The following is a 22450-nucleotide window of genomic DNA, read 5'->3' on the forward strand; positions in this document are numbered from 1 at the left end:
TTTTCTCATAATATACTGAAATAAAATGTAAAAATCAGTTAACTTTTTTATTTTTTCGGTGGCCCTAATCCTCTTCCGTAAATTTCTGAGTACAAAGTCAGATTTCTGAGAAAAAAGTCAGAATTCTGAGATTAAAATCAGAATTTTGAGATTAAAGTCAGAATTCTGAGATTAAAGTCAGAATTCTGCGATTAAAGTCAGAATTCTGAGATTTTCTCATATTATACTGAAATAAAAAATCAGTTAACTTTTTTTATTTTTTCAGTGGCCCTCATCCTCCTCCGTGTTGATAAGAGCCTAACATTAAAGATTTCTCCCAGAAAGGCGGTTAAAACACACACAGATCAGAGGCTAGCTCTATCGGTGGTTGATTGGTGATGTCTGGAGGGGCTGCTGCTGTTGTCGCTCCGCCCTCGGCTGCTCTGCCTGCCCTCCGTGCGGCTGCTGCGCTGCTTAACTCAGGCAGAAGTGTTTCTGTGTGGGTCTGAGCAGGAGGGAGACTGCAGAGCACAGCGGTCTGTGTTCACACGCTGCAACCGCTGGGTGTAAAACCAGTCAGATCGGCTTTATAAGGCTCCCATCCGGTGTTTAATGAGGATTATATATCATAGGTAGGAAGGCTGCTGCCCCGGACAGACAGGCAGCCAGGTAGCCGGAGGTGATCCTGCTGTCCAGCTGCTGGATGAACCATGGCGATCCGAGCCACGGTGATCTACGACTTCCACTCTGAAAACCCGGGGGAGCTGTCGGTGAAGGAGGGAGAGATCCTCACTCTGGTCAGCGAGCAGGACATAGATGGATGGCTGGAGGGCTGCAACGGCAAAGGGGACAGAGGACTGGTACCCGCCTCCTACGTGGAGATCCAGGGGAAGGAGGTGAACAGCTACAGTACCTCCTCAGAGTCCCGCTACTCTAACGTCCCGGCTGGAGGCTTTGAGAACTTCTCTACAACCCCCCCTGTAGGGTTCACCTCCTATACAGCACCGCTGCAGCAGCACAATAACAACAAACAACACAGCCAAGGCAGTGATGATGACTGGGATGATGACTGGGATGACAGCTCCACTGTGGCTGATGAGCCAATGGGAGGAAGGTACCAGGACTCAGAGGGCAATGGCCCCTCCAAGTACAGGGTGACAACATATGGGGGCCAGAGAGGGAATGCAATGCAGGGGAAGAGCTCAGCCACTGTGGGTAGGAACCTAAACCGCTTCTCCACCTTCGTTAAGTCTGGAGGAGAGGCGTTTGTGCTCGGGGAGGCTTCAGGCTTTGTGAAGGACGGGGATAAGATCTGTGTGGTGATGGGGCAGTACGGTCCAGAGTGGCAGGAGAACCCTTACCCCTTCTCCTGCACTATCGATGATCCAACCAAGCAGACCAAGTTTAAAGGGATGAAGAGCTACATGTCCTATAAGCTGACCCCCACACACACCCAGAACCCGGTAAGCAGGAGGTACAAGCACTTTGATTGGCTCTACGCCCGCCTGGCGGAGAAGTTCCCGGTCATCTCTGTGCCGCACCTCCCAGAGAAGCAGGCCACAGGCCGCTTCGAGGAGGACTTCATCTCCAAGAGGAGGAAGGGGCTCATATGGTGGATGAACCATATGACTAGCCACCCGGTGCTGTCCAAGTGTGACGTCTTCCAGCACTTCCTGATCTGCTCGGACGAGAAGGCCTGGAAGCAGGGCAAGAGGAAGGCCGAGAAGGACGAGCTGGTGGGGGCCAACTTCTTCCTCACCATCAGCATTCCCCCAGCTCCCCTCGACTTCCAGGAGGTGGAGAGCAAAATCGACGGGTTCAAGACGTTCACCAAGAGGATGGACGACAGCACCATGCAGCTCAATGCCACCGTGGGAGAGTTTGCTCGCAAGCAGATGGGGGGATTTAGGAAGGAGTACCAGAAGGTCGGGATGTCCTTCAAGGCCCTGAGCCAAGCCTTTGAGATGGACCAGCAGTCGTATTCACTGGGTCTCAACCACGCCATCTCCCTCACTGGAGATGCCTATGAAGCCATAGGGGAGTATTTTTATGAGCAGCCCAGCAAAGATCTGGACCCAGTTATGGATTTGTTAGCGCTTTACCAAGGTCACCTGGCAAACTTTCCAGATGTCATCCATGTCCAAAAAGGTAAACCGATAACACTGAACTTTCAAAAGAAAATTATCTCACATAATCTTCCATTAAACAGAAAAATAGGTTTAAGGTGCTTCCCCTCCCAGGGCGATGGATGCCCGCCTCCGTCTCAAAGTTGACGTGCTAAACCTTAAACATTGTCACATCTCACCTATGTTTAGCAGTTAAACAGGTTGAACTAGCACAGAGGAGGAGTGGCTCTGTTTAACTTTCTGTTTTTGAATAGAAAAGTCAGAGGAGACAATACATTTAAAGCCTGCTTCACTCTCCCAGCATCCGCTGCTTGAAAAACAGCATCTCTAGTGATTGTGCAGGCTGTTCTCTATAGAAAATTAATGAAACAAGGTGATTTTTCCCCCCCTTAATAGACCAATGACCTTCTAATTAAGCTGGGCTTTCGGATCTTCCTGCACTTTTGGTATTTTTATACGCTTTGGAGTCATAGGTCTGAAATAAGCCCTCATTCATTTAATGAAAGCCAGCACTATAATGACATGTAGACATCTTACATTTCTTTTTCTCAATAATATTAACACAGATTTTACACTGATGCTGCTATTTTCCTTAATTCTCATTGATAAATAAACAGTAGAAAGATGAAACCGGATGAAAATATTTCCCCAACAATATCTAAATCCTCTCCACTGTTTTATGCAGTGGTTTAATGGCATTAGCTGTTTATTTCCAGGAAAATTAACAACTTCATAGGTTTTATATTTAATTTTCATTTGCAATTGATAATACATTTGAAGCAAAAGTTTGTCAGATTTGCCACACAAAAAAAAGCGTTAAGATGGATCTGCCCATCTTTGTGATCAGTAGGTTTATTCTATTTGGTTTAACGGTTAAGGCTAACTATTTGAAATGTTTCTTAGACTTAAACAAATCTAATTGTTATTCTGTCTACACAGAGGGAATACAAACTGAAATTCAAAGGTAGAGTTTAAAATTTATTTATTTTATTTAAACAAAACGGAAACGTTCTGCAAAGAAAAGTTGTGCATTAAAGAGATGGAGAATGACTTTTGATCACTGATTACACCGTCCAATTTTAAAATGTGTGAAACCAAACTTTAACAAACACATGACTGGTTGAAAAAACCATGGTGATTAAAAAAAACAAAAAACAAAACAAAAAAAAAACAAATCCAAACAAAGGCAAAAGTTGAATGTTTTGGTACAATACTATTAGCTAGGTTCTATATGTCTGATTGCACAAATTCCTGTGTGTAAGGAATTTTGTTTTTTATTTTTTATTTTGTTTTATTAATTAATTTATTTATTTTTACAAATATTTATTATTTAAAAGAAAACAAAAAAATATATGTTTCATTGACAGGGTAAAGACTCTCCTGATCTTAAGATGATCCTTTATAAAACACAGTCTGCAGTTGTGGTTTTAAAATTAGTTGATGTTTTCTTCATAAGGTTAGATCACCTACACAGACTTCCATCCATTTCCTGTAGTCTCTAAATTGTGAAAAGGTCACGAGGAAGGCTGGTGGTGAGTCAGAGTCCAGTCTATCATAGGGCTACAGGGCTACACCCATAGATATCCATAATAAAGGCTAGATGTCTCGTCCGCGCTGCTGGCCAATGGGGGTCGCCGTCCACACGTGGCGGCCATCTTGCCACAGGCAGCTCGCTCATTCGTAACATTGTGTTTTAAAGGCGCATGTACTGAAATAACCATAACTTCCTCAATTTTCTAACTGTTTGGTTTGTTAAACAAAAGTCAGACATGTAGTTATGACACTGCACACTTATGAATAATTATAACCATGGAATTTCATATGAAAAGAACATTGAATAGAACATACAGGTGCAATAAATATACACATGCACAAGGTATTTATGTTAAATCAATATATGCTATTAAAACTCAGTATACTGAATGGCAACATGATATATAGATATATCTACAGTATAGATATCTATATCTATATAGATATCTATCTATATAGATATAGATACCTATATATATATATATATATATATATATATATATATATATATATATATATATATATATATATATATATATATATATATATATACATATTTATATATATATAAATAAACACTTTTATTTGGTTGTGATTAATTATTTCACAGTCCTAATTTATATATATTTACCTACATACTTTTATAATATGAATATTATTGTTATAATAAAATATGAAATACTGACAAAAAAGGCTTATTGTGTGGCAACCTCTTGGTGTAGAAGCATAATCCAGGTTTCAAATTAAAGGTAACACTTTGAAGTTTCATGTAGACTATTCGGATTATATATCAGGGGTAATTACACAAAAGTTCCTATTTTTAAACCATTATAAAAGTGACATTTATTTGCTATTAAAATTGGTACAATAGTCCCCTTCACAAGTATAGATGTAGCATGTTGAAATCCCCACCTACACTACTGTGATGGTATACACATGGAAGACAGATTTAAAAAATGACCCAAAAAACATAGCTTGGCTAATGCCCTTTGAAAAGGAAGGTTTTATTGAGCTTCTGTATAATGTACAAGAGAGCGTTGTCCACAAGGCCATCAAAGCGGACAGGAAGGTAGCTGTGGTCATGTACTAACGCAGGAATGTCAGCAAACGGGGATGGAAGATCTTCTCCTCCTCCTTACACATTATATAACCTGCAGAAACAAAAACAAAACAAAAGTGACCAACAACAATTCACGGTGTATAAGATTGGTATATCAATATGTGATTAAATTTCAATGATACACATTCACTTTGAAGATGAGCTGGAAAGTTGAAAATGCTTGGCACAACACCATCTTTAAGTTATCCAAATGAAACTAATACAAACTTATAAAAGCTTTGAGTCAACAACAATCTTGTAATACTATTATGTCATAGCAAAAGTCTGGCATCTTCCTTTTAATAAACTCAGCAAATTACTGTAACATAATGTAAGATGTGTTGACAGACCAAATCGATTGGAAATCATGTTAAATTCTGCCTCTTCCACTGATGTAAAGTTGCTGGTTAACGTTAGCAGCTAGCTAAACTGTAACGTTAGCTGCTAACTTACTAACGTTAGGTCTCACTTTGCAGCTTCTTGTTATTAGCCAGCTAACGTTAGGCTAATAATGAAAATACAACAACACTCAGATTATTGTTATTAGCCAACTAATAACTACAACCACATCCACAAAGATTGTAATTTACACCAAAGATTAATTGTCATACAATCGTTATTGGTGTCAGTAAAACCTATATAATTGACCAATAGTCTCAGCCTTGATAACTTGCGCAAGTAGCCGTGATGCACAACTATGCTGCGCGATTAAGTCATTTTTCGACAAGAAAATCTGCAATTTCGACATGTTCAAGCATCAAGAATAATAGCCACGTTCATAATGTTTGTAAGAAACCAAACTGTTTGTAAATCCGTCAAGAATTCAGTGAGGTAAGAGTATTTGTGTTCGTGCTGATCACTCACCTTACATTAGGTACCACAGAGCACAACAGAAAGCCTGCCTGTGGTAAGATGGCCGCCGGTGATGACGTTTGAGACTCCGCCGTAAGACATCTAGCCTCTATTATGGATATCTATGGCTACACCTACCCATGCATTTAAAAACACTTTAGAGCGACCAATTTACCTAACATTTGGGTACTCTGACTGTGGGAGGAAGGCAGAATACTAAGAAAACTAAGAAAACCTTACACAGGCCTTTGCTTTAAAGAAAGAACTCAGCAGGGATGTGAACATAGAATCTTCTTGCTGCAAGGCCACAAAGCGCCTAGGTGTACCAACAGGTAGCACCTCTGCTCAGACTTCACTATAAAACAAAAAAGCACAATATGCAGATTTGAATTCAACCTTCAAGCCTTTTCTTTGGCTAAACTAGCTGGGTTGTCTGATGAACATCATTAAAGTTTTAAAGAAATAGGTTCATCCTTTCTTTAAAATTGTTTGCAGCCAATATGGGTTTTGCCCTCTTTGTATTTATTTAGAAAATTATTTCCATTATATCCTGCTGGGCTCAAATCCAATAGCTCCAAATTCCTGGGCTAACATTTTTATGTTTTGGATTTATTCTATTAAAGGTAAAGTGGAGGATGTTCTTTTTCTGGGTGGATCATCAAAATAATTGGTCCTAGAGATTCCTTCTCAGGAGCGGGTACAGAGTTGGACATGTTTTAAAGTGGAGAGGGCGGGTCTTTTCAAAAATTTGTGAAAATCTTCCACTATAACTTTAAGCTTACCTCCACAGCTTATATTTTAGGTCCATTTCCTATTTTATTAAGGTGAATTTAGCTACTCAACTATTTTAGTTGATCATGATTTTTCGATTAATTATCAGATAAAAAAAAGTCTTCAGGGATTGTTCACAGGGTTTGAACAAAGTGAAGCTTAAACTAAAGAGGATATTTACTGACATAGAAGGTTTTTATTTTTATTTTTTTTTTTATTTTGCTCAGGGTTTGACCTAATTTTTAATCTGATTTGGTTGCTCTTTTAACAAACGGTTTGATTTAGAGTCTGTATAATCAGTTGTTGATCCCTACCATATTTGGCATTCTACTGTTCACAATCTAATGCATAAAAACACTTGTATACGTGTGTAATTACAATAGATGATAGTCCAAGCTTAAAGTGTAAAGTAACAGGTGACAGGATTTGGTCATGTGTAGCAGCTGAATAGAGCCTGTTTATTTGAGGGCGTGAACCAATGTCACTAATGTGGTTGTTTGTTTTTACCTAAGGCTAGAAGAAGTATATAAGATGTATGTAATCTGGGTAAATATACATTATTGGCCATAACAGAAGAAGTTCAATAATGTATATAAGATCTACGTTTTGTGATACATAATCTGTTCATAGGTCGGTTTCTGTCCCTGGATATTTTTTTCTTTTGCTAATATGAAGTGAATTTGCTGTAGGAATGTGTTTTAATGGTATAAGCTAAACATGGAACCAGCTCACAAATAAGTCTCAAGTCTTTTTATTCATGTCTCTAGCAGAGTCACAGTTTAAGACAGTTAAGTCCAAAGCCAAGTATTATGCTTAAAAAGTCACAATGAGCAATCCCTGAAATGTTTGTGACAGAAGGAAGCACACAACTAGTTTTGCTTGGTGTATCTTTAATAAAAGCAAAAGGTAATTTCCATTAAGAGGCTCAAATCCAAGTTAAGTCACAATTCTTTTCTAATATAAGAAGCTTAAATCTAAAGTCATCAACCTGTATCTTTAACAGGTAGTACATAGTTTGCGCATCCTCTCACACGCTTTTAATAGACGTTCCCTGTCAGAGTACAGGGTACAGGGTTGTGCGTGTGCATTATTTATTTTAAGTGGAGAGGACGGGTCTTTTCAAAAAAATCGTGAAAATCCTCCACTAAACCTTTTTGAAGTTGTTGTTTTTTTCCCCGCCTAACCTGCAGTTGCCATTGGTGTCTGAGTTGAGATGGATGGTGGTCGCCTCTTAAGGGCGGATTATACTTCTGCAATCGCACACATCAAACGTCGCTTGGGTCTGGTCGTGAACCAGTTTCGCTGGTATGTTTCTGCACCGTTGGTCTGGAATTTCTAGGGACGCACAGCAGTTTCCCGCCAAAGCGCAAGGGGGAGCCTATTCGAGAACTCGCGAAAACTTCAGCAGATGGTCACGAGAACTTCGGCGGTGCCGGCGGGAGTGTTTATCTTCCACAACAATGACGATGCAAGATATCACGGACACGGAGATGGACTTAGAGTTGCTAGACATCGAAGAGGAACAGTTTCCGTTAATGGAGTTGGCAAAAAGACAGATTAACCTTTCGTCGTTGTTGTCCATTGCAGTTGTTCCTCAGTTTTTAAAAATGGCGCGCCCCTGCACCGAATCGAGAAGGACGACCACACAGACAGCCGGAAAAGCATACCAAGGACCAATCATAGCTGCTTTTTGTTTGAGCACTTCCGCTTGAGGTCTGCGTCCGACACATAGTCAGGATTTTATTTGAGGTGCGCGACAACAGTGGGTGGGCGTGGTGGCGCACAGAAACAGATTCAACGGATGCAGAGGCTATGCGTCAGAAGCATAAATTGGCCTTTAGTGTCCAAAATATCCCTCTGGAATATAACACTTTCATTGTTTGCGAGGTCGGACCAATTTAACATGAAACCGCTGGACGTTCCCGCTAGACCCGAAGTCAATTCAGGAAAATAGGCTACAGGCTGAAGTGTCAGTCTGCTCATCAAATGATGCTTTAGTGGTAAAGGGTCAAATATGAGGCTATTTTAAAGATATGTTTAAGTAAAAAAAAATGCATTTAACAGTGAAACATCTTATTTGCATTGTAATAAATCTAATCGAATTCATAGATTGGGAAGACTTTCCTCCAGGAACAATCCTACCACACTTTAAAGGAGTAGACAGTATGAGCTGAACAACAAAGGTCAGCCACAGGGTGCATATTGTATGCAAAAATACTTTGGTCTTTGGTTTTCACACTGACTGAGCTTGGTTAGTTACTTTTTTTTATTTTCATTTTATTCTAGTCATCTCCCACTTTCTCACACTCATGCATTGCATTTTGTTTGGATCATTTTGCAAGTAGTAACAGATTGCTAATTCCTTTCTATTTATAGGGAACATGGAAGAGGAAAAGAGAGATTTACTCTTAGAGGAAGTTATAAACAAGCATGTTTCCACAATGAAGGTCACAGATTGGATTAGTTTGGGTCAACTAAATGCTCTGAAGCCTGTTCATGTTTATTATTTAACTCAGTGCCTTAGGTTTTTATTCACGTCATTACAAACACATAGATGTGGTGTACTTTCCTCTAAGTGTAAAAGGTCGCATTACGTTTGCAGTTCAGTCCAATCTGTAACCTAATTACACATAAAGGAAATGTACACTTTGGTCTTGTTCCATTGATCTGCATGGTGAAGTTTTACTGCTGCATGCACATGAGTAGCAAAAAGGCCACATCCTTTGTCACAAACCAAAGTATACATTTCCTCCACTCAAGTGGTTGCACAGAAACTCTTGGCGGGGATCGAACGATGTGGTGACAATGACTGATAGAGACGATGGATGGAAAAGATCTAGCTTTTCCAGATTATCCTAAACGTGGGAGAAATATTCTGTCCATTTTATGCTTTGGTAAAAAGTTTATTTTGAAGTGCACATATTTACTTCAAGGTAAAACTTCTAAAAATAAAACCTACGAAACTAAATGTAAGAAGAACAGCCGACTGGATCAGTGGATAGTTCTCTGGACTCTTCTACTCTGCTCGGAAACCCTAGTTCCTCATTTAGCGTGGCCATTTTTAGCTCTCTGGATCTGTTCGCATCAGACTGCATGTTTTATGTGACCGGGGAAATGTGAGCTTTCCTGCTGGAGGACTTTAGCCATCGTTGTATTGATCTTCACCTTCACAAAGACCCCATTAGCCATTACTTTCCTGCTTTCTCGGGACAATGCCAACTCATGCTATTGGCTAGCATTGCTTTGAAAAAAAACCTTATCGATCTTTAGTTTCTCTATTTTTGCCTAAACACTAACGTTGAGGCTTTATGCCATTATGGTGTGAAGTTTCCTTTTTTTTAAACTATTGAAAAAGTGGAAGAAAGACCATGGTTTCAGATGAAACTGCAGAACTTCTCCAGAAAAGTCAAAAAAGCATTTCTGTAGAGTTTAAATAAATGAAGATTATATCTAATTGATCCATACTCATTAGGACCAACAAGTGAAAGCATAAAAACAATATTGAAACATTCCTGGTCTTTTCAGGCACACCAGGACATGAAAATATCAGAAACTGACTTGGAAAGGGAGGGAAAGTGTAACATAGCAGGATGTTGGCTCATCCTGCTGAGTCAGCCTCACATTGGTGTGTAAACACCAGACGTATCGTTGCATCTCATGTGAAAGTCCTCTTACCCAAAGGTAGTGGTGTGATGAGACGGGGCGGGTGGATGGGGTTTCCACTGGCTCCCTTCCATGCGCTGGTCCCACTTGTTGTATAAACTGGGATTACATAAGGGCTGAAAAGGTTCCCACTGCAGGGGGGGGGGGGGGTCAGAACTATTGTTAAACAGTCAATCATCTAGACCATCCCCCTACCTAAACTGTGGTTTTAACCAGTGCTGCAAAGTAATCAGCTGATCTGTCTTACTGTCGAAGAAAACACATCTGAGTAAAAAAAAATAAAAGTAAATGGCCGTTTGCATCTCTGACACAGCTGGCAGCTGTGAAACAGGAAGGCAGAGAGGACAGGAGAGGAGAAGTGAGTTTTACAGTAAAGCTTTAAATATAATCCAGCTGATGGAGGGGAAAAAGGAGTCACAGTAGGTTACATCATGAATATGAACATGTCTTTCCTGTCAGCTAAGTTTGGATCATTTTTATTTTAGTAATTACAAAGCTCCGATGGGTATAAATTGTTTTCCATCTTTGCTTATGCAGCTTCCCTAACAGGTACACACTCATCTTGGCAATAGAAAAAAGCTTCTTTTTTTATTGCATATTTGTAAAAGATTGGTACAGAAGAGGATTAGGGACACTGAAAAAAAAAAAAGTTAAACGTTAACTGATTTTAAAATTTTATTTCAGTTTAACAAGAACAAACATAAATAAATTCTATTTCAACTTGTCCCATCAGGGTTTCCAGCAGACTGCAAGTGGAGTTTTTATCATCCCGTCTTTAATGAAGTTGATGTATACAGTATAAATGTTAATGAGAATTTGCGTCTGGAAACAAAAGTCAAAACCAGCGCAAAGGAGGTTTTCATTTCATGCTTCCCACATCTGAGTTGAAATAAAGACAGTGTAGTTTTAAATTAGTTTTTGTGTAGTTTTAAAGTCGCAGACTCTTCACACAAGTGTGTGTATGTATATATATATATATATATATATATATATATATATATATATATATATGTATATACACGTGTGTGTGTGTTAGGGATGGGACGATTTATGAAAACCGTCAGAATCGTTCGGTTCGACTGTCTCGGTTCGGTTCGCATGTGCTTCGTTCAGTTCATGCGCTGCTCCTTTTTCTCATAGGCGAAGCGTTTACACTCCAGAGCAGAAGGTGGCGGTACTGCGACCAAAGCCAACCACCAGTAGTAAACAAGAAGAAGAAGCGAAGCAGCTTAGCCGGGTGTAGCAGGGGAAAAAATCAGTTGTTGTGGAGAATCGTGTCTGAATGCCGAGTGGGAAAGAACAGGAGTTGGAAGACGCGCCAGCAGCACTTTATAGGTCTGCTGTATGGGAGCGCTTTGCATTTAGAGTGACCTATGATGACGGCGGAAAGAAAGTTGTGGATAAAAGTGCAACAGTGTGCAAGCATTGTGCAACACGTTTTGTTTATGCTAACAGCAACATGTCATGCTAACACCGAAATCCCTCATACTCCGTCAGCAACCCCCGCTGCGCTCCAGACCGGCTGCTCAAAGCAAAGCCTACAGCCCCCATTGTGGCTTCGTCTGCTCCCCTCTGAGTTCCTTGGAGATGGTAGAGAGCATGTAACTGACAACAGCCAGATGCATGTCTCGCTCCGCCTACATGAGCGAGACATGCATCTGGCTGTTGTCAGGTCAGAGAGCATGCGCCAGATGATTAAATTCAAAGCAGCAAAACATACGGAAATTATCCAGGGTTTCCGCGGATCATTTAAAATAATTACAATCCATTATTTTTGGGGGGATTTTTTCATTAATTTCATAATTTTTTATGGAATTTCGGTGTAACAATCAACATGTATCGAATCGAACCGAAAACCGTGACCAGAAACCGTGAATCGAACCGAACCGTGGATTTTGTGAACCGTTCCACCCCTAATGTGTGTGTGTGTGTGTGTGTGTGTGTGTGTGCTATTGACCTCAGAACCTCCCCCCTTTGAGCTTACGGTAACTAAATATGGATTGCTTGGTGACAACTTGTCAGCTGTTTAATTCAGCTTGTTTGAATTAAAATGCATTTAAAACCCAAATGATTCATATTAAACTTTTAAATGTTTTCCTTCAAGTTATCTAGGTTTTTTTTTTACTATAATTGCTTACGTTCATCAAACTGCAGCTAAAAATGTTTTCTTTCTGTTTTGCAGTAAAGTTTATCTGCAGCAGCTGTGTGCAACATGAAATGACTCAATGTTACATATCGCTCACACAGTTCCTGAAGTCCTAAACTCCCCAGAAAGTTTCTGTTTTCTCAATTTGTTCCTCCTCATTATCTTTGCAGAGTTGCATCAGTTCTGCTGGTGCATCCCTCTGCTTTGGTTTCATACCAAACCTTCAAAGTCTCTGAGCAGCGAAAGTGCATCCTTTCTGTATATTTTAACACGTGCATTTTTCTTTTTCCTAGTTTAATGTAAGAGTCTTGTAACCTGACAACAGCCAGATGCATGTCTCGCTCTTAGGTGGAGCGAGACATGCATCTGGCTCTTAACCTGACACCAGCCAGATGCATGTCTCGCTCCTAGGTGGAGCGAGACATGCATCTGGCTGGTGTCAGGTTAAGAGTCTTGTGCATGGGAAAGAAAATCGGGTATCACTAAAAACTTCTGTTTTTTTCTAGTATGATGTTTCAGGAATCTTCCGAGTTTCAGCTGAAAGCCTGGTGACTCACATTACGTAATGACCAAAATGTAACAAGAATCCCATGACATACCAAAGCAGGATGTTTCACTTCATCCCTAACAGGCTCCCATCTCACTTTAACACGTCACACCCAGAGTCTTACATGAATCCCTCAGCTATTCTTGCCAATATATCTTTAATTTTGAAAGCGACTTCATATCAGTATCAGCATCGTGTTACATCTTGGCCTTTGAAGCCAGTGGTACATTATTTGGGGAGTAGTGGTCTAGTGCTTAGAGCATTGCACTTTGGTCCAAGAGGTTCTGAGTTCAAGTCCCACTCATTCCCAAAGACTGCTCCCTCGGTGCCACACAATGGCAGCCCACTGCTCCCCAAAGGAATGAGATAAAAGCATAGATTGAATTTCTCCATATAGGGATTTACATGTATAAATGCAGGATTATATCCAAAAATGAACCAGACTTCCTCAGGTGCGTTATGATTATATATTTTTGCGTGTCGGATAAATTCTACGGGAATATTTATGCTCACTTTTAATGTCCTGTATGTTCCTACTTTACATGAAACATCAAGTCCGGAACTTTAAACTGCATTTGTTGAGCAGGAAATGGTTGAAATAAAAAAAAAGCAACCCCCATTTGTTGCTGCATATCTCATCTTAATTTTAAGTCTGCAGGGAGCATGTGTGAAAATGCACTTTTTTTAAAGCTTTCTCTCAGTTCTCTAAGACCACAAGAACCTACCACAGTGACTATAGCAGTGTTTCAGCATGCGTGAGCACCCAGAGCAGACGTTAATCGCTCTCTTAGTATGACTGTTATGCTCAGGATTTTTCAGTTCCTTATTTTTAAATATATTGTTTCTTTGAGGCATGTTTTAGTGACACTTCTTACTGTCTTTAGAGTTGTTCTGGGTATAAAAACAAACTTCCGAAGGACAAATTTTACTTGAAAAAGACTTTGAATTTCTAAGCTTTGGTAGGAAAAACATCTACAAGAACTAGAATATCAGTTCGGCCGCAGAATCTGCCAATAAATCAGTTTGACTGGAAGAAAAAATAAAAAATCCAGTTGTTTTCTGAGCACTGCACACAACATGCTGACAATACCCTTCAGTGGGAACGTTGTTTCTAAGGAAAGCAGACTTTTAGTATTTTCAGTATCAGTGAGATATCATTAAATGAAGTCCTTTGAACCTATTGTCCTGCATGTTTAGGTATTTCCCTGCATCCCCACACCTGACTTGAATAACTTCTGCAGCCCTTGCTGGCTGCTGAGAAGGTAATGCAGTCACTGGATGCAGGTTAGAGTAGAGAAGCATTTAAAAAATGAAGAACAGTGGGTCCCCAACTACTGTTCTAGATATTTCTTAATTCAAATAAGCCACTATTTCTAATTCCTTCCTCAGGCATACATACCAAATGTCCTTTTTTGCTATGTGGATGAGGACATTTGTTACGATAAGGTCTCAGGAGTTTAAGGTACTGATTTGATGGGATTTCAAAGAATATGTTTGCGTTTGTTCCCCGCTGCACTTCAAACCAGCGTTCTCGCAAAGAGGAAAACAACTGCATCTTTCTGTCAGACAATGGCGTTTCATTTTTCTGAGTTGCAGCTTTTAAATATGAGCCAACAAAAACGACTGTTAAGCAAAGGCCAAACGGGAAGCTCTGTTTCATAAAGTCAATCACAATAGCTGGATTTCATCTCTATTGTCTTGTGTTCCTAAAAACAATGAGTAGAATAAGTTTCTTAGAAAGCTGCCTTTAGTTCTACAATCCGTTTGGTTATAGCAAATATAATTTGTACAAGTAGAGGAACTGTAGACCTGCTTATTATACATATCTCACAATTTCTGCCTTTCTGCCTCAAATATAAATATATATACTATTAGGGATATGTTTGAAAGCAAAAAACGAGTAGAGCAGATATGTGCAGAAAGAAAATCTTTTATTTTATTTTATATATTTCGTAAAATAGGAGCTGAGATAACATCTGTGGATCTTTTTGGGTACATTCTTATGGCTCAACACATATAGAGAAAGACATGTTTTAAACTTTCTTTTTTGCAGAATTAGCAAGTTCTTAAGCAGCAAGTTCAAATCTTGACACTTTAGATCTGGATTCTGACTTCTATTTTATGGAGGAAATTATCTTAGTGAGTTTTTTTGGATTTCTGGCTGTGTTTCAGGTTTTTATGTAGCCGGAAGGTAATCCTTAGATACTAGTACTTTTTAAAATGTTACTCAAGGCCACAATTGAGATCATGGTGTTTTATTTTAAGAGCAGCATAGATTAGTTGTTTTTGAAGGCTCTTTGATGTTTGTTAGGATGGATTTAAAACAATCAATCTTAATATTTAACATCCTTATCCAACATGTTTAATACATCTTTGATCCATCCATCATCCATTTATCCATACATCATCGATCCATCAATTATCCATCCATCCCTCCATTCAGGAAAGTTCTATTAAAGACCAGAACAGCTGCAGTTATGCTGAGAATAAATGACAAACACTTGGACTTCTATGTCTTGATGATCATGTTACTCTATGGAATTAATTATGTATTTTTGAATTGCACTGAATTTAAAAGGAAATTGGCAGTGCCGGATTTTATTTAGGGGTACCAGAGTAAAGATGACTGAAATAAAAATTTCTAATTTTTTTGCTTCTTGTCTGTCTTTTCTGTTTTAACTGAGTTTTAATAGTAAAATGATTCGAAACCTCGTACTCCTTTCGTTAAGCATCAAAAGTATGCTCTACACTTTATAACTTAGACCTTAACCCCAAAAGCAGCTGGGAATACTAACCCCCCAATGAAACGTCCAAATAGGTTTTTTCCCCCCCATCTCTGCTCATTCTTGGTAAAATATGGACATAGTGACAGGAAAACGGTAAATCTGTACAAATGGCTTTAAAAATCTGAGACAGGATTAGATTTACTCACCATGTTTTGATGTTGATATAACTCTACACATTTGTTTCCTTGCCTACAAGTTTGCTTTGCATGTGTGGAAATTCAGAGACAATCAAAGTTATTATAGCTAAGGTGCGAAGAGAACTTTGTTCAGGGTTTGAGTATAAACATGAATAGAAGTTCCCACGTCCTAATAAGGACAGAAATGTGTTAGTATAAGCCTGGTTGGTATCAGGAATGCCACCAGATTCCCTTAAATGGTTGAAGGCTCCATGGTGACATGATGTCATTGAGGTTTTGAGTTGGGGCCCTCATCTCTTTATAGATAGAGATGGGGCTCTGCATGGTTCCCAGGGAGTTTAAACCAAATATTTTAGGCCCCTAAATCTGTTACCCTCAGCCTCATTTTTCAGACCTCATTTGTTTTCATTTTAAAAGCACAATAGATGTGTATAGAAATCTTGATTTCTGTATTTTAATGTCTTCAAACAGGAGCCTTGACGAAGGTGAAGGAGAGCCAGAAGCACGTGGAGGAGGGCAAGATGGACAGGTCGCAGGCGGATGGCATCAACGAGCGCTGCAACATCATTTCCTGCGCCACGTTGGCTGAGATCCAGCACTTCCACCAAATCCGAGTGAGAGACTTCAAGGCCCAGATGCAGCACTATCTCCAGCAGCAGATTGCTTTTTTCCAGAAGATCACGGGCAAACTAGAGGAGGCTCTGCAGAAGTACGACAACCTGTAACGGATTGATCTGTCGTCTTGAATCACCTATGAACGGCCGCGCCTCTCACTTGATAGACCATGGGATTTTGGCAAGAGATGGGGAGTTCCACACAGAGGCTGCTAGGAGCTCTTTTTATGGCGAGACTGGGCGTCAAGAAGACGACACAAAACAGAATCCTGCTTTGCATTTTTGTCTGAAACTTAGACATTTATTTTTTGGGAAATTAGGTCAGTTTTAAATGCAAACCAGTTGGGTGGACTTTTTTTCTCTTTAGGAATCAATAATAATAATAATAATGAAAAAAGCCCTCCAACTGATCGGATTCATGGTGGAAATACATGAAGGCATTATGATGACGAGCAAGAGATGCCTATTTTCACCGTTGCCTACAATCTGGTGCAAACGTTCGTACATCAGGAGTTTTTTGGCCTTACAGTGCAGTTTTTAAACAAATGTTGACTGGCAGTGAAACGCCAGGAAACGCTCCTTCAATATTTATTCTCAGACAAACAGGACAGAATGTTTACAGCCTCTTCATGGAGCAGCCACTGTCAGTTACTTCGCTGTGCCTTTTAAAAACGTCTCTCTGGTCATTTTTTGTTACTTATTCCTAATAAACTTTATGTACAGATATAAAACAGAAATATAATCCCATTTGTTTTTACAAGTCTGCAACCTATAGATTGGAATGTATTTTATAAATTGTGCATTTTTTTTAAAGTCCTTTCCAGGATTACATTGATAAAACTGGAACACCCTGCTCACAGCAAGCACTAATGCTCCTATTTCTGCATGCACAATTTAGAGAACAACAACACTTTTTTTTTTTTTTTACACTTTATGTGTGTATCTATGTCAGCAGAATGTCTGTTTGGGTTAACAGAAGCGAGTTAATAGGAGTGTTTCTAACCATGTTTTTTTTATAATGCAAACCTTTTTACAGCCGCATCACTGATGCTTTTAAACTTCGTGATGTAATTTGGTCGCATCAAAAGGCAATGATTGTAGAACAGATGCAATTAAATTTATCCTATCACTGAAATATGGCAGCTTGTCTTGTGTTTTGTTGAATATTAAAGACAAGATACAAATGGGATGAATCTGTTGTTTTCCATTAAGTTCAGTCCAATGCACACTTATTGGCTACAGGTGAGGAAAAGGTCCTAAACTTAATAAATGCTTTATTACAACAGCTAAATCATGGGCTTAAAAAAAAAAGATAAGATTCAACTTTTCTTTTAACAGATTCTAACAATCCAGTAATGTTGTAAGGCCATGAAAAAAAGCTTTGCACATCAGAAAGAGTTTAGGTTTTGAGCTTGATGCAGCTATAAGGATGATGCTTTTTATATAAGTTGATTTCTGTATCAGAATCAGAATTCTTTATTTGTCATTGCTCCACAGGGGTGCAACGAAATTTCTCAAAAAAGAAAAAACAGTACAAGCAATTAGTGCAAATTGTAAAGAAAATAAATACGAAAAAGTTTTTAAAAAAAGGGGATACTGCGGGCTCTCCTGAGGCAGCGGGTACAGGTTATTGCACGTGAGGTAGCATATTGCATTTAGTGTTACTGTTATTATTGATAGTTACAGTTGTTACAGTTTACGTGAGGCGTTCAGGGCAACAACAGCTCTAGGAAAGAAGCTGTTTTTCAGTCTGGTTGTTTTTGTCCTTATTGCCCTAAAACGTCTCCCAGATGGGAGCAGTTCAAAAAGATGATGACCGGGGTGTGAGGAGTCCCTGATATATATACAGACTAAAAAAAACAGCAAAAGAAAAGGCTCTAAAAGGTAGCCCTTTGGTACCATTGGTAGAGGAGTGGGGCAGTTAATGAGGTAAAGTGCTTCATATTTATAGAAAGTGACCAGTTTTTGAAATGCAATATAAAAGAACTCCACTAAAATACCATTTTTGGTAGTTTATGGACCCAAAGGAAGGAAGACTCCAAAGCTTGAAAGAAAAATGCAAAAGCAAGGAGGATGTGAAAAACCGGTGAATGAGCCAAGTGGCTACCATGCTGATATTAATACTGGATTGTGACACAAGCGAGTCTAACTAAAGGACAGACAACAGCTTTCAGGAGCAGGACTCTGTGGGCTGCTAATGGAAGATCAGCTGGAGCCACGAAGAAACTTAAAACAGAGAAGACTGACAAGAAGTGAAAAGTAAGAAACTGCAAGCGACAAAAAAAATGTTGCAGGTAAAGATAATCTGAAACGAACCAAGTGAGATCTGAAATCAGGTGAATGAATAGCAAAGTTCCTGTGATCAGTGTTGTTTAAACCTCATTGGGAGAAGAAGTCCTGCAAAGATGTAATGTGATTAGGAAAAGGGAAAAACAGAGAAGTCGTTTTTAACGTTTGTGCACAGCTATTTTGAATTAAAAATGTAAATTAGGGTGTATGATATGATTCTATTTAGTAACAAAATGGTGACATGAAAGCAGAGTAAAATGTGTAAAGTTGAACTATAGCCCCTGTAACGTGTTTAACAGCAGAGCTTTATGATGCTAAAAAAGAAAAGGCAGCCGACTGCTGAGCAGGTTTTTCCAGGCCTCATCCCTGGAGGACGGCTGAGCCGTCTGTGTTTCATGCTCCGCTCACAGAGCTGCTGACAGTACAGAGGCCAGACAGCCGAGTGGAACAGCTGATACCTGTTACAAATGTCAGAGAGAATAAAAGCACCAAGAACAGGTAAAGGTCACGATGACAGGTTTTCATTAGCTCCCATTACTATCGCCTAAACGCAAGACGTTATCTGGATGTCATATTTTCTGCTTGTGCAAAGTGACAGAATAACAGAGGAAGATTTGCTCTTCATGCAGACCTTGGCTTATTTATCTTGATGCCATCATATGATAAGCTGGGGAGTCATGTTTGCAGTTTCATAGATGTGATACTGAGCATTAGATTAAAACAGGAAACAAAATAAAAACCCTCGGGTGTTTATCTTTTTTCCCCTAATGTTTTTAAGAATAGGAATAACACTATTCCTAGATGAAGGGTACGTGATAATTGCTCCCTAAAGACCATTGCTACTGCTTTGTGCCTCCCAACACACAACAATACATCTAAAACAAAAAAACCTCGATAAAGATCACGCGATAACATAGACAGAAAGTCATTTATGCTCGACTAAAAGAACAAAAAGCAAAAACTAACATTGAAAACTTTTACTTTTCGTTTTCATTAATACAAGTTTCCTTTTTCTCTATTGGCGATAATTGCAAGAAAGCAGTAGAAAACTGGATCTAACTGACATATAACTTAATTTTTCTGGCATCCCCAAGACCTGCGGAGCACATGTCCAGTACTTAAGAACGACTGTCCTTCTCCAACATCTAAATTTAATTAGTGGCTTGATTTCAGGCCTCTGCTCAGCTGAATAACTAGATCCAGGTGTGTTAAAGGAGGTAGCTGCAGGATGGTAGCTCTCAAGGACCAAACTTGTCCACCCCTGGCTGAGGCTACCCGTCCCTAATGCAAAGATCCATTTTCTATTTCATATACAAACAATAAAAAATGGCTATTTGCTACACAGCAGCAAATAAAAAAAAAAAAACTATTTATTTAACCAGGTGTTTGTACTGTGTTGCATTCTGTTTCCTGTTTTGTGAATCATTTTGAAAGATTTCTCTATAAAATAGGTGTTAAATAGATAAAAATTGACTTTGTTTATCAATAGCTTCACATTAGCAGCACATGGCAGCTATTTTTTGCCTCAAAATCCTGTGGCAGTAATAAAATACTTATTCATGACTGCAAACATTAAAAAAAAAGAATAAAATGTTAACGACTGGTTTCTTAAAATGCTGCTGTTCATTTTTATCTCAACTTTAACAAACATCATAAATCCATGGGAAAACATAAAAAAATGATGACATTGCAGCTTTAACTATGTGGTGTGCCTGCTAATGACTTTCTTCCAGCTGCCATGGTAAAATATTGCTCTCTTTGCTGCTGCAGCAGCTTTAATTTTATTTTTTCCTTCTATTTCAAAAGATTCAGCAGGATTCTTAGAGGCTCTTCCGGTCCAATAAACTCAACCCTTTAGGAAATGGGTGCTCCTGTTTCACAGGCTTCCCAGCCTGAAGCTTGAGTTGTTCTAGTTTGGTGAAACTTCTGTTATATGTCTTTAAGGCAAGTATGAGGTCAGCATTTGAACTTTTAGAAAGGTGAAAGCTGGTTTAGCGTTTTTAGGCTTAGTTTAGTTCATAATCTTTGGTGCCAAAGATGTAAAAACACAATCAAGCTTTACATAAAACTGGGCTCCATCTGCAAGACAGAGCCTGTCACCCGTTGGTAACATTGGGAAGAGACTTAGTATCTAAGAGAACTGGCCATGAGAAAAGCACCAGAAAAGATTCTGCATAAGAGCCTGATAAGAACTCTGCTGCTGATAGGGGACAAATAGGGAGGTTACAATGTTTTCTGCAGTTGGGCCACAAAAACAACCATTTAACCGCTTATAAGAAACATCATGTTACCAAATATTATTACCACTCTCATGACACTTGGCTCATTTCCTTTTTGGGAGCCTGGCAGCTTTCTGGAATTCACTTTGTAACACAGAAACATTTTGTTCATTTTTTAATCAGCACTTACCCCCAGCAGATAAATAAATCTCCACACGCCTCCTGTGGTGACTCCATGATATGAATATATTGTAATAAAAAAGCAGTGTGTCTTGTTCCCTTGTTGTTTTCATTTTTTTTTCAGAGCGGTCATGGTTAGTTTCTTATGATAGAAAAGCTCTTTTTAACCACATTTTTGAAAATAGATGGCACTGGTGCAGGATTTTTGTTGTTGTTGTTGTTGCAAGGAACAAGATTAGCGAATCATTGTAGACATATAGTACTAGGCAGCAGTTTGAACTAATCACGGTCATGATTGTCATCCAATATATTTTAAATGGCTTGTATTTATTCCTTTACAAGTCAGTTACACTACATTCAGTCATTCACCAACACACTCTCACACTGCATTGCAAAATGTTCAGAAAATGAGTAAAACTGTCTTAAACTAACTGTATTTATCCTTAATATGAGTAGGAAAATAACATGACCTGCCAATGGAATGAGCATTTTAAACCTTAAAATAAGATAATTAGATATTATCCACTTAAAGTAACAGACTGCGGTTGTTTTTTTTTTCTTATTTTAATTGTAAACTGTCTTGTTACATTAGCAAACGGTCTCACCTACTCAATTCAAGAAAAATGCACTTATTTTAAGAAAAAAAGGACTTCCTTAGCTTTACATTTTTTGCAGTGTGATTGATAGTGGCAAGCTATATTGTAGCCACAGCCCCCCTGGGGCTCGCTGACAGAAGCGAGGCTGTGCACACAGGTACCACCGGCCCCTCTGACCACCATCAGTGGGCAATGTGTGTGTGGGGGGGTGCTTTCTTGCACAAGGACACAACGACAGGGAAAGTAGGAGCTTGGGTTTGACTAGCATCACATATGAGAAAAGACCCTGCTAATCAAAAGGGCCTGTTAATAAATTGTTGGAAAATCCAGCATAATTTTCCAATTAGCTAGTTTGAAAACATGGAGAGAGGAAGTGCTAAGTTCCTGCTTTAACAAAAATGTTTAAGTTTGACTGAAATGTGTAGTAGCACCACATGGACAAACCAGATTCGACAAGGCATCGATTGAGCCGTTTGACCAGAATAGGAGAACCTTTTTGCAAATATCAAGCATGATAGCACCATACTGTGACAAAAGTAGGATACAGTTGAATAGTCCACTAAAAGAATCATTCCAGAAAACCAGTTTTAGGATGGATAATAAACAATAATGACATGTAAAATCCAAGCAAAAGGAGGGTGTTTGCATATATGAGTCTATTATTGTAGGGTAATTTTCAATTTTAAAATATACTGCAGGTGTTTTTGTATTTTGTCTTATCCTTTCCTTCAGAAGTTCAGATAAAGCACTAAAAGCCTGAATGCTGACTTATTTTACCGGAGCTCTTCATCTGTTTTCCTAACTTTGCTTAAAATTCCCCACAGATCTTCCACACAACCATCCCTATTAAAAGAGGTTTGCACTTGCATCATTTGATATCCCACTAATCAGCCTTGTGGGACTGACCCCTGAC

General features: G+C 39.1%; 1 protein-coding gene across 1 annotated transcript; it reads left to right on the forward strand.

Annotated features, from left to right (window-relative positions):
* Window positions 1-442: 442 nt before the first annotated feature.
* snx18a (sorting nexin 18a) lies at window positions 443-17440 on the forward strand. Its single transcript, XM_038277307.1, has 2 exons — window positions 443-2127; window positions 16111-17440. Exons 1-2 carry the CDS (start codon window positions 690-692, stop codon window positions 16362-16364), a joined length of 1692 nt encoding a protein of 563 aa, XP_038133235.1. The 5' UTR covers window positions 443-689; the 3' UTR covers window positions 16365-17440.
* The last annotated feature ends 5010 nt before the right edge of the window (window positions 17441-22450 follow it).

This window comes from Cyprinodon tularosa, unplaced genomic scaffold (assembly GCF_016077235.1).
Source record: "Cyprinodon tularosa strain WSP-4 unplaced genomic scaffold, ASM1607723v1 ctg130, whole genome shotgun sequence".
Taxonomy (NCBI): Eukaryota; Metazoa; Chordata; class Actinopteri; order Cyprinodontiformes; family Cyprinodontidae; genus Cyprinodon; species Cyprinodon tularosa.

Coding starts and splice junctions, on each gene's coding strand:
- snx18a (XM_038277307.1), top strand. CDS start 690: ATGGCGATCCGAGCCACGGTGATCTACGACTTCCACTCTGAAAACCCG. Junction 2,128..16,110: donor TGTCATCCATGTCCAAAAAG/GTAAACCGATAA, acceptor GTCTTCAAACAG/GAGCCTTGACGAAGGTGAAG.